This window comes from Halictus rubicundus, chromosome 8, assembly GCF_050948215.1.
Source record: "Halictus rubicundus isolate RS-2024b chromosome 8, iyHalRubi1_principal, whole genome shotgun sequence".
NCBI classification, from domain to species: Eukaryota; Metazoa; Arthropoda; class Insecta; order Hymenoptera; family Halictidae; genus Halictus; species Halictus rubicundus.
Window position 1 is genome coordinate 18,753,006 of NC_135156.1, and position 14,829 is coordinate 18,767,834.

At 47.0% G+C, this 14,829-nt stretch overlaps 1 protein-coding gene across 2 annotated transcripts in view; it reads right to left on the reverse strand.

Moving 5' to 3' along the window:
* LOC143356149 (uncharacterized) overlaps positions 1–14,829 on the reverse strand; it is a 162,183-nt gene that overhangs the window by 98,791 nt on the left and 48,563 nt on the right. For both annotated transcript variants that reach the window (XM_076791596.1, XM_076791595.1), the window contains exon 4: positions 11,499–11,666. In XM_076791596.1, coding sequence (XP_076647711.1) covers positions 11,499–11,505 — 7 coding nt within the window. In that variant the 5' untranslated portion in view covers positions 11,506–11,666. The remainder of the gene's footprint in view (positions 1–11,498; positions 11,667–14,829) is intronic.

Here is a 14,829-nt window from a genome sequence, read left to right on the forward strand (position 1 = left end):
TTCCGGTGTTAGTCACGGGGAATTTGGTGACGAGGAATAATTTTGGCCGGGGGAATCACGCGGGCCGGCACCTCGGAGCGGCCCGAAACCCGAAACTTTCCCGAGTTGATATTCAAGTAAACTAGGAGAGGGGAGGAGGATGGGGCTCGACGGTTCCCGAAGGGATGCCATCGAGCGATTCCCGCTAAAAGTGCTACGCTGTCGTCGCAAATGGAGGGTAGGGGCTAAATTTTCCGAGTCACGAAATTCCGTGGGGGAGGGTTTGGCGACAAGAAGCAGCAGCGGAAAGCACGAAAGTTCCGCAAAGTGCTAATCTGGCCGGGTCGCAGTAACGGCGAACGCGCAACGAGCGTCTCCGACGATCGCTCATCGTAATAAGATGGCGTGCAGCTACCCTGTAAATGGAACGGGCTGCCACCCCTCCTCTCCCGGCACTCGCATTAAGCCATTACGCGCACGACGAGATTTATTTCGAGCACTGCGCCTTTATCTTCGATCATCTTTCACACGATCCTGCTATCGCAGCTCCGCTCGCCAAAACAACCACGCGCAAATTTGCATCCGACATATTACGCGGGTTTCCGCTCTTTTAACTTTCGAACGGCGGACTGCTTTTATTTACTGCGATTTTTTGAAAAAATTTCTTCGACGTACTTCTTCTATTTTCCATGCATTGTTCGATTTATTAACACTAGGTTAACGGTTACTAGGGTTCTAATATTTTTAAGTTATTGAGATTGTGAAAATCCATTTACGTGGAATTACTCAACGAATTTATTTTTTTGGGTATATATTATTTTAAAAATGGCTGAAAACTCGAATAGACACATTCTTTTTATTTTTATAAAGTAACGTGAAATACTCACTTTTAGTGCTCCGTAAACCTAGTGTTAACCGCCTGCATAATTCGTTTCACGTAATCGTAATCGTTCATTAAAAATGTCGTAGGAACGTTCGATTCCGGAGAGGACTAAAATCGTTTCCCGATTTGTCGAACGCGTACGAACGACGGAACAATAAGGATACCGTTCCAAGGAGCGCATGATCGATGGCGCAAGGATTTCCACGTTCACGAGAAACTGTCTTTGTTATCGGCAACAGACGGTATAGCAACGGTAAACTCCATTAAAACGGTTTTCGCGGACGTGTCGGCACGTATCGACGGCGAATCGGTTGCCAGTCGTTAATTTCACGGGAAATGTAGGAAGTGCGCGTGATCCAGCGGCCATAAATGTCTTTCGACAAATGAAGACGGGGAAACAAAAGCCCCGGGAATAATGCACCGTTTTCATTTATCGAATATTTCTTCCCGTTGAGCGCTGCTCGCGCCACGCCGCCGCGGGAATAATAATAAACCGTATTCCGAAAAGAACAATTTATTGGTCGGGAATTTTCAGTTCAAATCCGTGGTGAATCTCTGCGAGGGTATTGTACGATTTTAACAAATTTTTTCGATTTTTTGAAAGCACGACAGAAGGACTCTGAAGCCGGCAATATTGAAAACTACGTTCGAACATTGTTTGCTTAATTGTTCAGTTCGTGAAAATAGTTCCAGATGTTTTTTTCTATAATTCTTTACAGTGTCAATAAATTATCAAAGCAGCTTTAGATATTTATCACACCGTTGTTTGTATTTTATTCTAATTTCAATATACAAATTACGAACACTGTAAAGTATAATTTCTGAAAGGATTGTGTCCAACCCCGAAGAACAAAAACGAGGAGGCAAAAGTCTCTCGGGCAATTTGAAATGTCATTGGACGTGCATCCAAGATGGCGTCGCCGGCCATATTTAATTCCATCGGATTCCGGATAAGGGCCGACGGTATCAATTTTCCGAGACCTTGAAGAGACACGCGAACGGTGTGGATCGATGTTGGCTGGGTCGAAGATAAAAGAAGCTCGTCCCGAGCATTCAAGAGGACGGAAGCGGCGCGAATCGTTTCGCCGAAGGAATTCCAGCTAAATGAAACGTTTCGTTTCGCTTTTTTCCTCGTGTTCGTGTTCTTTTCTTCTTTTTCCGCGGACATCTCCTTTGACCGTCGCGTCGACGAAGAAAATCCGAAGCATTCGCGATCGAACTTGACGGGAGCCGAGGGTGGTGGACGAGCGAAACGGATAAATAAACGAACAAATGGAGTGAACGGGATCCGTTTCGCGGCTCTGGTCGCGGTTCAAAGAACTGCCGGGCATTCCGGCTAGGATGCAAAGGGCGAGGGCCCTTGGCCCCTTCGCTAGCGATTCCATGGATCGGCCGCCGCTCGCGGATAACGAACGGAGGTCCGAGACGTTATTCACAAAGCTCTGGAATCCCTTTGAGCCGCTCGGCGAAAACGTCTCCGGGTTCTCCAACGATTACCGGCGGTGACCCATCTTGCCCTCGAACCGCACAAACGCCACACGCTGGACTGGAAACCTGTTTTTCCTCGGCAAAATTCAATTTTCGAATTTTCATATTTTCAACAAATTCTTCTGCACCTCAATCGATAAACCCTCGAGGCATCAAAATCCACGAGATTAGCCATTTTCGGTAATTATTATTATTTTCTGATAACGAATCTCAAGACAAAATTCAGAAATCCGAAGTGAAACCAATCTAAATTCTTCCGATTTTTTGGAAGATTTTCCCTGGCTTTGTCTTCCAGTTTATTTTCATTAATGAAATTTGTTTGATTTTGTGGAAGATTTTCGGGATTAAGATCCCGGCAGTACATTTGTTTCCTAGAATTTGAGGATAGCTATATTAGAGGATAGCTTCTTTGTAACCAACACGATTTTAGTTCCTTTTTTTCGATTTGGTTATAACAGTTATGGTTCCTGACTTTGTCTTTCCAATTTGCATTAATTAAATTCTCCTGATTTTCTGGAAGATTTTCGGGATTAAGATCCCGGCAGTGCGTTTGTTTCCCAGAATTTGAGGATAGCTATGAAAAATATAAGAAGTTGTATAGAGACGGGGAGGTGGACTTCGAAGGGCTAAACGTGACACGCGAAAAGAAATTTTTTTCGCAAAACGCAAGACTGTTTATTCCGATCCCTGGGCGAAACAGTTTTGGAAAGCGGTGGAGCATGCGTGGCCGGGTTCGATCCCATCGATTCCCCGGGTTTCTCGAAAACAAAGCGGTCAATGGGAAACAGTGGTTCCGTCGTTTCGGTTGGTCCCGCACCGAAGCGGATCATCGTCCGCTTTGAACTTTGCTCGCGATCGCAAGCCAAGCTTCGTAAAAACGAAACGGAACAGCCATCTCTCTCTCTCTCTCTCTCTCAGTCTCTGTTCAGATGGGGCTATATCGAGTGGCAGTGCTCTCGAACTCGGTAATCTGGTCTCCATTAAGAACTTCATCGACCCTTTATCTCCTTGAAGTGGCCGCCGCGTTATCTTTTAATCGGTCGACCTACATAGGAGCCGGACGGCAGGAAACGAGAATGATGGGGCGCGAACCGGGTCGAAAGTATCCTCTGACGCAAGTTCCCTTCGTTCGAGATAGCGCAGACCGTCCCCGAACCGCAGAAATAATTATCACACTAACGTCCCTGCTAGGGAAATTTCGAATTAACTGCGACACCCGGTCAGAGCTACTCGATAATCTTCGGGATTTTAAGGGGACACGAATCTAAGGAAAATTGCGGTCTAATACCGGTTCAATCGTTCTACTTGGAATTTATCACTAGATTTAGCGAAACCTATAAGCCTAGTGATATTTTATATCGGATAAATTGACCGAGAATACCGGTCACTTTGAAAGAGGAATAAATCTCTTCGAGTTGAATGTTTGATGATAATTGCTAAAGAATATTTCGTGAATGATTGCTAGGGATTTGACGGCTAGGGGAAAATATTGGCCGAAGACAAATGGCAGAGAAGGTAAGACCGTTTTAAAGATAAATCGAGTTTACAATGTTCTATATAGAAAGATAAATTGCACTTGAGGGAATACCATGGCTAGGGATAAATTGGGTCAAGAGGAAGCCTTTGGGAGAAACCGTGCCTAGAGTATTCTGTTTCCACGAACAAATCACGACTGTAGAAAGCTGAGGGGCTAGACTGTCTTGTCTAGGTCTGTAGAAAAATATAGTGATACATAGAATTGAGAAACGTTATATTCAGAGGCTAGGGTATCTTATATCTAGTGACAAATTGCGTCTAGAGAAATACATCTAGAGGCAAATTAAGTTTAGACAATGGTCAATATGTAGATTTTCTTGTCCCTAGAAACGTTTTGTGATCCGTCGAATTGGGATATTCGGACCTAGGGGAAAAATAAGTCTAGGGTATCTAGGGAAAAATTTACTTGCAGAGGAAACCGTGTCCAGATACGCATTAAGCATCGAAAAAGGTGAGCCTAGATTGTCTTGTCCCTAGAAAAATTTAGTGAACCGTCCAGTCGGGATATTTAGACCTAGGGACATATTGAGTCCAGGGTATCTAGGACACTGTATCTAGGGAAGAATTGCAACTGGAGGAAACAGTGCCTAGACACAAATCGAGTGTATATAGAGTTAGGCTTAGCCTATCTGGGTCTCGGTAATGTTTAGCGGTGTCTTCGCCGAGATAAAGCACCAGCTAGGGATAAATCGAGACTGGGGACCCCGGTAACCGGGAACTGGTTAGTTTCCAGCGGGAACTGCGGCCAACGATGAACCGTATCCAACGAATTGTGAACCCAGATGAATTGTACCTTAGAAAAACCCCGGCACTCGGGGTATCCTGTTTCCAGGAAGAATGGAATCTAGGTTATTCCCGTTCCGCGGGAAGCCGAATCTAGGTTAGGATAGACCTGGAAACGGTTTCGCCGGGAGTCCAACAAAGAAAACGGCGGGGCTGCCGCGTCTCCGCCGAAGCCACGCCTGGAAAAAGTCGGGGACGAGAGAGAGAGAGAGAGAGAGAGAGAGAGAGAGAGAGAGAGAGAGAGAGAGAGAGAGAATCGGTGTTGTTTCATTAGAGCGATTAGAAAAAAAGGAGGTCGGTGGGGAGAAAATGGCGGGGGTGGAGAGGGCGTCGAACGCGCGTATCCTGGAATTACGTTTCCAGTGATTCCGGCGACCCAGATCGACGGAACACGCAGATTGCTCGCACGCAACCATCGCTCCTCTTTCTCTCTCTTTCTCTCTCTCTCTCTCTCTCTCTCTCTCTCTCTCTCTCTCTCTCTCTCTTTCTCTCTCCCGGTCCGCATTTTCACCGTTCGTTTCCAATTGTTTCGAAGGAAAAGTTCTCGCGAGCTTTTAAACCGTGCTCCATGACAATTACCGGCCATTCCCACGGGGAAACAAGGCTCATTAGAAAATGAGTCAACCGACGATCACGCCTGTTTCAGGTGAAAAAACGTGACGTAATTACCGTGTGATTCGAATCGATCCGCCTCACCACTTTAGCCGGCGGATCCGTGTCCCTAGCGTGTCCTGCTTTCCACGTAACCGGATTATTACTTTCATTTAGACGAATTACACTCATTTATAAAATGGACAATCTCTCATTTCGCTCTCAGCAATGCTTACCGATACTGGGTTCTCTAGATTGATGTCCCTAGTATTCTCTAGATCACACGATTTCTTCACCTTATTCAATAGCAAATGAGTTCAGCAGAAGATAGTCACGAGATCCTTGAATATTGTGTTATGCAACTTAAGTGGACTACAGTCAATTCTCGATATATGTCAGCAACACGGGTCATGTATCGTCCAGGAGACATACCCGAGCCCTGTTAGGTTTAAACTCCTCGGCGTCCGAGGTCTCTCGCGGTAGTGGGGATAATTCCGCGACGTTTTTCGTCCACGCCTTGGCGACATATATAGAGAAATCACTGTATGTGACATAAGTGGGTGACACTCATTTGACTGCAGTCAATTCTCGATATACGTCAACACACGTGTCGTGTTATGTTTACACACCTCGGCGTCCGAGACCTCCCGCGGTACTGGGGATAATTCCGCGACGTTTATGGTCCAGGTCTTGGCGACATATATAGAGAAATCGCTAAATCTTCGAGTAAACAGGACTGTGAAGGTCACGAGGGTGTACTGTATTTTGGAACTAATCGAAGAAATCCTATTTCTTTCGGACAACGTTCCTTCTCGATGTCGTAAACATTGAATTCCCCAGGCCGAAGTCAGCACTATACTGGTGTCCCCGGAGGTTTCAGTATCATAAGCTTGAGCCGGGCAATAAGTTTCGGTGTTCGGTGCGGCGAACAAATTTTCCGCGGGAATTCTGTCCGATCGAGAGCCGACTTCTGAACGTTCGTTTGATCGGATCGCGACCTGGGAGGGGGAGGGGGGAGGGGGTAAAAACAGTACGCGTACACCGGTATCGGTAAAAGCGTTTCGGTTTAGCAGACCCGTGTCGCCGGGAAACGCCTGGGAAAGCGACTTTTTCCACCGATCGGAATATTCCCCGATACCGATACACAGTTATACCGGTTGTTCGGCGGTTGCCCGGGAAAACGCAGTCGGAATCGGAACGGAATCGAAATAGGACGGCGCGGGTCGTTCGTTCTTTTTTAACGCTCCTCTGAATCGGGGGAAAGGCTTTACTGGGGGATCCGATCGATGTAACGCGACGAATAAAGTCGCCGTGCCGGCTCTCTGTCCTCCTCCTGCCGCGCTAATTACCCCCGGCTCTATTATCTCGTTATTGAATTTAACGTTCGAATCGGAGAGAGCCCGGACCGAGAACGCGGCGAAGGACGAACCGAAATAGAAGCTGTCGAAGCGTACGGATATCGACGGACCCCTCTCCCTCTCTTTGGACCGTGTTACCTCGCGTTTAGGGAAATTGGATTTGTGCATGATCGATCCCTGACCGACCGCGTCCATCGAACCTTGAAGAAACCGAAGGCGAAAAGTCCCTTTATAACTCGGCGAATACTTCTCCGTCGATTGCTCACAGAAGTTCCCTCGCGGCTTTGACTAACGTCTGGTAATACCTGGATGAAGTCTATACCCTTTGCAGCGTGGTATAAATCGATAGGAACCTTCGAGCAATCCTTCCGCTGGTAGTTCGCCGTCGAAATTTGCTTTGCTCGAAAATATACCGGCAACCCCTACAGCGATAAAAGTAACTGGATGATGTTCTGGAAACATGAGAAGAGTGTTCGAGAATGTTTCGAAACCTGAAAGAAAATTGCGCGAACCCGGACGATCCAGTAGATATCCTCGATCGAGTGGTCAATATCTCGAATCTGGAGATGGGCCCGTGGATCTCGTTTAGGGTACCGGACCGTCGGCGAATCTGCAACGTCGCCCGGACAGTCGAACAAATTGGTTCTTGGAGCAATCAGCGCGAGCGGGGACCGTCGAAGGGGGTTGGTTTCTCGCGAAGGGAGAAAAAGGAATCGGTGGAGAGCGCGGTTAGGCGAGTGGACGTCGTGATCGGTAGGGCTCCGGGTTAGTCCGTTGGTGGATATATCGGAGGTTTCCCAAGCACGCTGTGCGGAGCTGCAGAATTGGGGCTGTGCAGCCAGCCGCCCAGTCGACAGGGGCGCGCAGCGAGTGCAAGGGGTAGCACCGACACCACGACCCAGATACCGGCCATTGTGCACCGTATACTGTAAACTTGGATTGCGTCATCAGCTCTCCGGCACAGCCGCAATGTCGGATTCCGGCCGAGGCTACCCGAAACCGATCGTTTTTCGAGTGACGCAGTAGTCGTCGCTGACGTTCTTCCGCCCTCGCGAGCGAGCGCCGCGCGCCCTCTCGACCAATTCTTGACCCATTTGCCACCCCTGACCCTTTTCGATCATCGAAGACACTCGGGACCGGTCCTCGCTGATTTATAGAACACGGCCGCGCAGTTATTTCTCTCACGACCGATCACGCCTTTTTGCGTCGCGATCTTACGTCTACACTACTCGGAGAACTATCGTAGCGCGTCAGCGAGAAATAAAGAGGGGGGGGGGAGAGTGTTTTAAAACATACTTTTGGTGCTACTTCTTGTAGACACAGTTTTTTTATCCTGACGTAACAGTTATTTGTTTAATTTAATCGCTAGAGGCTGTGTAATTGAATCACGATTTTGATACTCTGGGTCAAAATAGTCCCAGGCTCCGTCGTCAGAGGGTTAAAACCATCCAATAACATATTTCTATGCTGTATAGATTCTGCAAAAGTTACATTGGGGTGAATTGAGCACCCTTGACCCAATTGCCTCCCCTGACCCTTTTCGGTCATCGAAGACGCTGAGAAGAACCAGTCCCCGCCGAGTTCTAGAACACCTTCACCGAATTATTTTCCACGGCGACGCTTCGTTTCACGCGGTCAGGGCCGATGACGCCTTTCTGCGTCTTGATTTTACGCGTCATATAGAGATCGGAAATTACCGAGCACCTTCGGACCGTATTAAGGTATTATTGTAAACGTCCAGCAGATGGTGAAGCGACCTGTATCGTCATAAACAATCCAGTTAGACCAGTTAGTAAAAATCGACTCGTCCACAGTGTGTCAATCAACCCGACTCGTTTCGCTGTCAACAAAGCCGTGGGGTGTTCGCTCGCGTCAGCGTAAATCCGCTAGATTTCAAGTTCGCTAATGGTCGCGGTCACTGAGAAACAGGGTGGAAAGAGGGCGAATGGGGCTTTCGCGGCACGGAGCGTTCAGTTTTCGATGGTGAAACGACTGCGAGAAGGGGGTGGGAATGCTTTTAGGCAGGTCGTTAGCGTGGTTTACCCTGCTTCGATTTTCGAATTCTGCCTAAATACAGCCCGGTCCAAAAGAGAGTCGAAAGATCGTTCGCAACGTGTTCAGCGTCAGGAACAGGAGGACAGAGAGATTCACAAAGAGGAACTTCGGGGGTAAAGCGATAAATTTTCACAAACCCCAAGAGCCCTATCTCGAGGGGTGTCAAACTAAAGACTAAACTCCTAATATGCAGTTTTGCCATTTTTTCGTACATCGAGATATAATAAACGTGCAGTGAGGTATGACCCACTTGCTCCATAGCAGCTCGGTGAGCGTGCAAGGGGGTGAATTTCGGAGGAACGGTCCCGCAATCAGGGTGTTCGGTTACGGTGCGATATCGTCACGGTGCGGGGGTGGAAGACGTAGCGAGGTTCGAATGAAAGCACAACATGAGTGCCGGCGGAAACAGTGGCAACCGGTATGGCAGCGTAGCCGATGGGGAACACGGATTTCCAAGCTTGTGCGAAAAGGGGGGTCCGCTCTGCTGTGTGAGAAATCGGAGCAACCAGGGGGAAGTTGGCGAAGACGATGTGGCGATGGGGTGAGGAGCGAGAAGAGAGTGGGGGTTGAAGAATTGCAGCGACGGAGGCGACGGGGAAAAACAGTGGAGGAGGGCGCGGAACGGAAACAAAGGGGAGCTGAAGGAGAAAAATAAAGACAGAACGGTGGAAAGGGGGTCGAGGAGCGTCGCAGGGGCGGGAAGGGGGGGATTGAAAAAGGAGACAGGAGAGCGGAGAATTGCAAAGGGGCCGCGCGGAAGAAAGAATGGGAAAAGTTAAGGGAGCGGGGGAGCGATTCTCCCGTCGTCCACGGGTAAAAAAGGAGTTTTCGGTCTCTTTAAATCGTTCCCGCGAATTCGAGCATTCGTTTCCATCCGCCGCCACCTTCTCCTCGTCCCTCCAACCCTCTCCCACAATCCCACCCCCCCCCCCGAAGGCGAAGCTTCCCCCTTTGGCTCGACCGCGACGAACATAGTAAATACGCCGAGTGGGCCAGCGACTTTTAATGCAGCCGAGGAATTCGACTCTCTCTCCCTCTCTCTCTTTCTCTCTTTCTCTGGATCAATTCCAACCCTCCGGGGATTTTTTTCGCAACGCACCCCCGACTACGTATCGCTCTCCGCGCACCCTCAGCCCTCAGGTATTTCGCGATGAGAACGACAAGCAACGCAGGTGGCGAACGTCCGACGCGACGGCGGGATATTCTTCTTGCTCGGATGTTCGCGCAGCTCGATCTCGATCTCCTCGCTCGTTTCTCAAACCATTGTCCTCTGGACTGGAAAAAAGTCACCCCTGGAAAAATTGCCGGGCCTCCGAGACCCGGCGCAATTGTCCCGAGAGACGTGAAAAGGGGATGGTCGAAATCATTTCGGGAACTGTTGCTGGTCTAACTGTTCTCGGGGATTCGTCGGGGCTGGCTTCTACAGAAATATTTTTAGTTCCCTGGTATAATTACAAATATTCGTATGTCTGCGGATTTTTATGCAAAATTAGAATTGCTTGCATTCATTTCAAGCTGTAGAAACTACAGAGATTTCTCTGTATATGTCGCCAAGGCCTCGATGATAAACGTCGCGGAATTATCCCCAGTACCGCGGGGTGTACCCCGTGAGGGGCCTCAGACGCCTATGAGTATAAACATAAGACGGCTCCTGGACGATATATGACGCTGACAAGACCCGCGTTGTTGACATATATCGAGAAGTCACCGTACATGTTTTTACCGTTTTATATTTTTCTCGTGAAATGCATGGAATCCGCAGTTTAATTGCGCTGTAGAGCATCCGAATCGTAAGGGTTGTTTCTTCATTTTTGTTTTTTCGCCCTCGAGAATTCTAGCTATGTATTATTCTATTCTGTTTGTATTCTCTCCGAGGATATACGTCCCGAGTGAAAATAAATACTCGGGACGAAGATCCAGCCGGGGGAACGATAATGGAACCGATGTCGGCCGTAAGTTCTCGGTGGAAGGATCGCCTGTTTTCCTCGAAGATGCTGGCAATCGAACGGGGATGTTCTTTCGAAGTGGCCTGCCCCGGGGTTTTAATTCACGGGGTGCATTTAAAGGACGGTCGTCGTATCGTCGCAGCGACGAACAGTGGTCCGAAGACGTCGACGCTGCTCGTCGATTCTCCGGGGAGGTTTTCGCAACCCTCGCAAACATTCGCAAACACGTACAGTCACTCGCAATAATACTCCAAAAAAAAAACCCCGATCACTGTTTTAACATTGCGCGAGAAGTTGGGACAATTATCACGTGAAAAAGAAATTTTCGGAATTGCAGAGAAAATACCGAGTTGACAACTTTTTCCTCTGGTATGGAAAATTAAAAAAATACCTTCCGCAGGTCCGCGTGAATTATTGCAACGAGCTGCAAATGTTGAAAAGTTGCGGCTTTTCACGATTTTCAGCCCCCAACTGTAATAAACGCGTGAAATTTAAAACTGTGGTGAGATTGCAAAAATTTGAGTTCGTCAGTGCATTATTTTCAACTGTAACAAATTTTTCAACCAACGAAGATATGGCTGCTATTTCCTCGAAGAAGAGAATTTTGGAGATCTACAGAAAGTATCTATTAAATTTTCAATATACACAGAAAAGTGGTAAAAAGCAACCGTTGGTATTTCCCCTGTGACTTGGACGGATTGGAATTTTAAAAAAATTTGTCTTCTTTCGAAAAAGAAGATCCAAGTGGTCTGATCCGCTCTTAAAGTTGTTTTCTTTTTAAGGGTGAATGTTATTGCGACTGACTGTACGCGCAGACTGTGCACGGTCCGAACACATGGACGCGCAGAAGAGAAAAAGAAAGATGTTGAAAGGACTCACCCTTCATGCCGAGTACTTGCGCTCTCCTCCAGTCGAGGACACTTTTCCTGTGGTTGGTTCCTGGCTCGAGCTATCGATACGCCCGAGATACACCTACGAAAGTCCCGGATCACTGGTACACCACGGTCTACTTTGATCAGGAATACACGCAGGAACATAGAACACTCCCTGTAACAGAGAGAGAGAGAGAGAGGGGGTAAGGTTCAGTCGAGAGAAAGATATGAATACGTGGACCGCATCTTCGGGGAAGAATATAAATTGCTACTTGACCCGCTGACACGGTAGGCTAACTCGCCAATTAACGGCCTCGCCTAGATGCCTCGTATACGTCTTTTATTTTTATTTGCCCGGAGCACCTGCTCGAGAATGGGCAAACATGCTCGGAATACTCTCTCGGCAAGTTGCTCTCTCGGGCTGTTGTTGTTCATAGTGTGCACTCGTTTTTCAACGACGACTTCGATGCACGAACTCTCGCTAGACTTTATGCAAAATAGAAATCATTGACATCAATCGCACACGTTCGCTACCCCTGTCACAGTCTCACGATTTACTGAAAGGTTGTTGAATTAATTTTCATACACTTATTCAAAGTCGTGGTATGTAGCATAATTTTCGTAGAATTCAGGATTCTGTTAGATTGATTTAAGAACGTATCTTGCACTAAGCGGAATATTTTAACAAGGAAGGTCAGGGTAGCGAATGTGTTAATAGTTGCAGAAGATTGATCATTAACACTACTCCTACATTACTTTATAAAAATAACATGAATGTATCGAAAGAAATCAATCTGTTAAATAATTGCTCATGGATGCATTTTTACAATCTCGATATTCGCAATTTAAGAATATTAGAATCCGTCATTTCGACGGGTCCCGTAAATCTAGTGTTAAATTCGATTAACATTTGTGCTGTCTTAAATTAGTTCGTTTTCGTCATGATTGCATGAAATCTGCAGTTTATTCATAATAAATCTGACACATTACATTTCTTCCAAAAAATGCGACATGTACCATTATTTTGTATAATGTTGCAATATCGATGAAATGTGTTGCTGGAGGGACAAGTCCAGGGTGTTAATCTGCTAATCACCTGCGTCCATCGAGCGTCCATCGCGTGTAATTAACGAGCGAGCGATACGCACGACGTAAGATGATCCGCGTAGATCGAGAAGCGATGGATCGTTAGACAACTATCTCGCCGGTCGACTGACAGTAATCCTGAATCATTAGGGAGCTTCTGGTTAGCAACAATGCCAGCGTCCTCCTCGGGGGATAGGCTTTTGTGCAACGATCGGCTTTTGTGCCGTCGAATCAACAGGAAATTGGGATTTCTTTGATGGGAGCGTCGCTGAGCAGCGACTTTGAACGTTGATCGTTACTCGAAGACGATACTGATGGGGGTGAACGAGCCCAGGACCCCTCGCGTCATTCTCCAAGTGGATAGAATGCCTCTCGATCACTATAGTCGACGTTGGACTCACGCACTTCTGCCGAAAATTCGTGCAATCAATTTTACACAATTTTATTAGTCGACGAAAATTCGACTTTTATTGTTGAGTTTTAAATTTCTGTCAGGGGGGCTGTAGTGTCCCGTGGAATTCATTCACCCTTACGTTTGTAGATTTTATTTTTCCAGCCACTCGGCCATCAAAGGGATCTCGGTTTACAATAATTAATAATTTTTCCCAGCAATCACTCATCACCTCAACGTCCTCTCATTCATAAAATACTCTTTAAACGATAACTGCTACATTTAAGTTTATTTAATGTATTGAACGCCGGTAAATGTAGGATTATTGAATAAAATATAAATTTATTTCGTGTTATTCGTCGAATAAAATATGAATTTTCAATTTACAAAGGGTGAAAAGGGCTTAACAGTTCGTTCGATGTTAGCTTTTCGGTGGTGTTGGTGCTGCAGGCGGACTATCAATCAAAGTTAAACCTAAATATGAAAAATTGAGCATCGATCAAGTGCCTCGGCAGTGAAATGCCAAAAGAAAACTCGACAGGTGGTTAATCACTTCGGCCATCGATTAGCCTCCGACAACTGAAGTTCATGAAAGTGTACAGTTAAAATCGAAGTCTGCGAAAATGGTTTTGTTTAATCGTGAGAGGGGCTGAGGGCGGTGTGCGAGGTTCGGGGGAATTATTGAAATTTTTTATCGGAACCGATCGTCGGGTTTGTGTGAGTGATCCATTGGGAAGGGTTGAGGGATTACCAGGTGGCAGCTGGTGCCACGACAGGGATTAGACGGTGCCTAGGGACTTCATCCTAGGGAGAACGGTATAATCATCGAGACGCGTTTGCTATCTCGCGTGTGAAGCAACGCCTGGTGGGAACGCGCCGCTGCGCTGGAAGAACGTAAGATTATGGAGGCAGGGATAAGGATCGATGACAGCGCCCCGTTGCAATTACTCTATTGAGTTGTCAGCGTCGATTTATTACCCGAACCTGGCTGAACATCTGGCATAGTTAATGAGACAGCCTCTGGAACGTTTATTGATACGTTCAATTTCTCTCTTCGGACTTGAAGATACTCGTTCAACTCGCCAAGTAAATCGAAAAAACTTCATACATTTTTCCTTGTATTTCAAAATATGCGGAGTGGTGGTCCCAAAAATGTATTTCCTCGAAGGGGGTGATTCCTGAGATGATTTCAAGTAACTTTTCTTATAGCAACTTCACGGCTGGTTTCCAACCCCCCTATTTATCGGCGGCACAGCGCTCGCATAATTTTCAGCCGGGGCTTTTTGCCTTCCCTTTCGTTTTTCATCTCCGTCTCGCTGTTTCACGTCAGCGGAAACAATGGCCGAGTCGAAAGAAGCCTCGGATCCAGGGGGCGAAAGAAATATGGCGGGAGTGGATCCGTCGGTGTTCTCCGTGGAGGCCTCCTTTCCGTCGGTGAAAACTTTCGAAATCATTTTTTTACGCCGGCCGTTCCGGTTCGCGCGCGTTTCTGCCTCGCTGTATTTCGGTACTTTCGCGAAATAATTCTCCGGCGTGCTACAGTTTTCGTAAGTTTTAGAAGTGATTCGCCGAGGCGAGCCCCGGGGCCCTTCCACGGCTGCCCGGCGCCATTTTGTGGCGCGAAACCGTGTCGCGTTCAAATTGTACGACGCGAGTATCGGGAGACAGAAACAAATAACTTTGTAATAATGTCTTTGACGAATAACGATTAGACTGTGACACACTATACAGGGCGTTCCAAAAATATTGCACTTTGTGGGGTAGTATAACAAACCTGTAGATTAAAATACTATTTCTTGATTGAAACACTTCACAACGTTTGCATTCTGAAGTCTAAATTTTTTACCGGGTAATACACCAG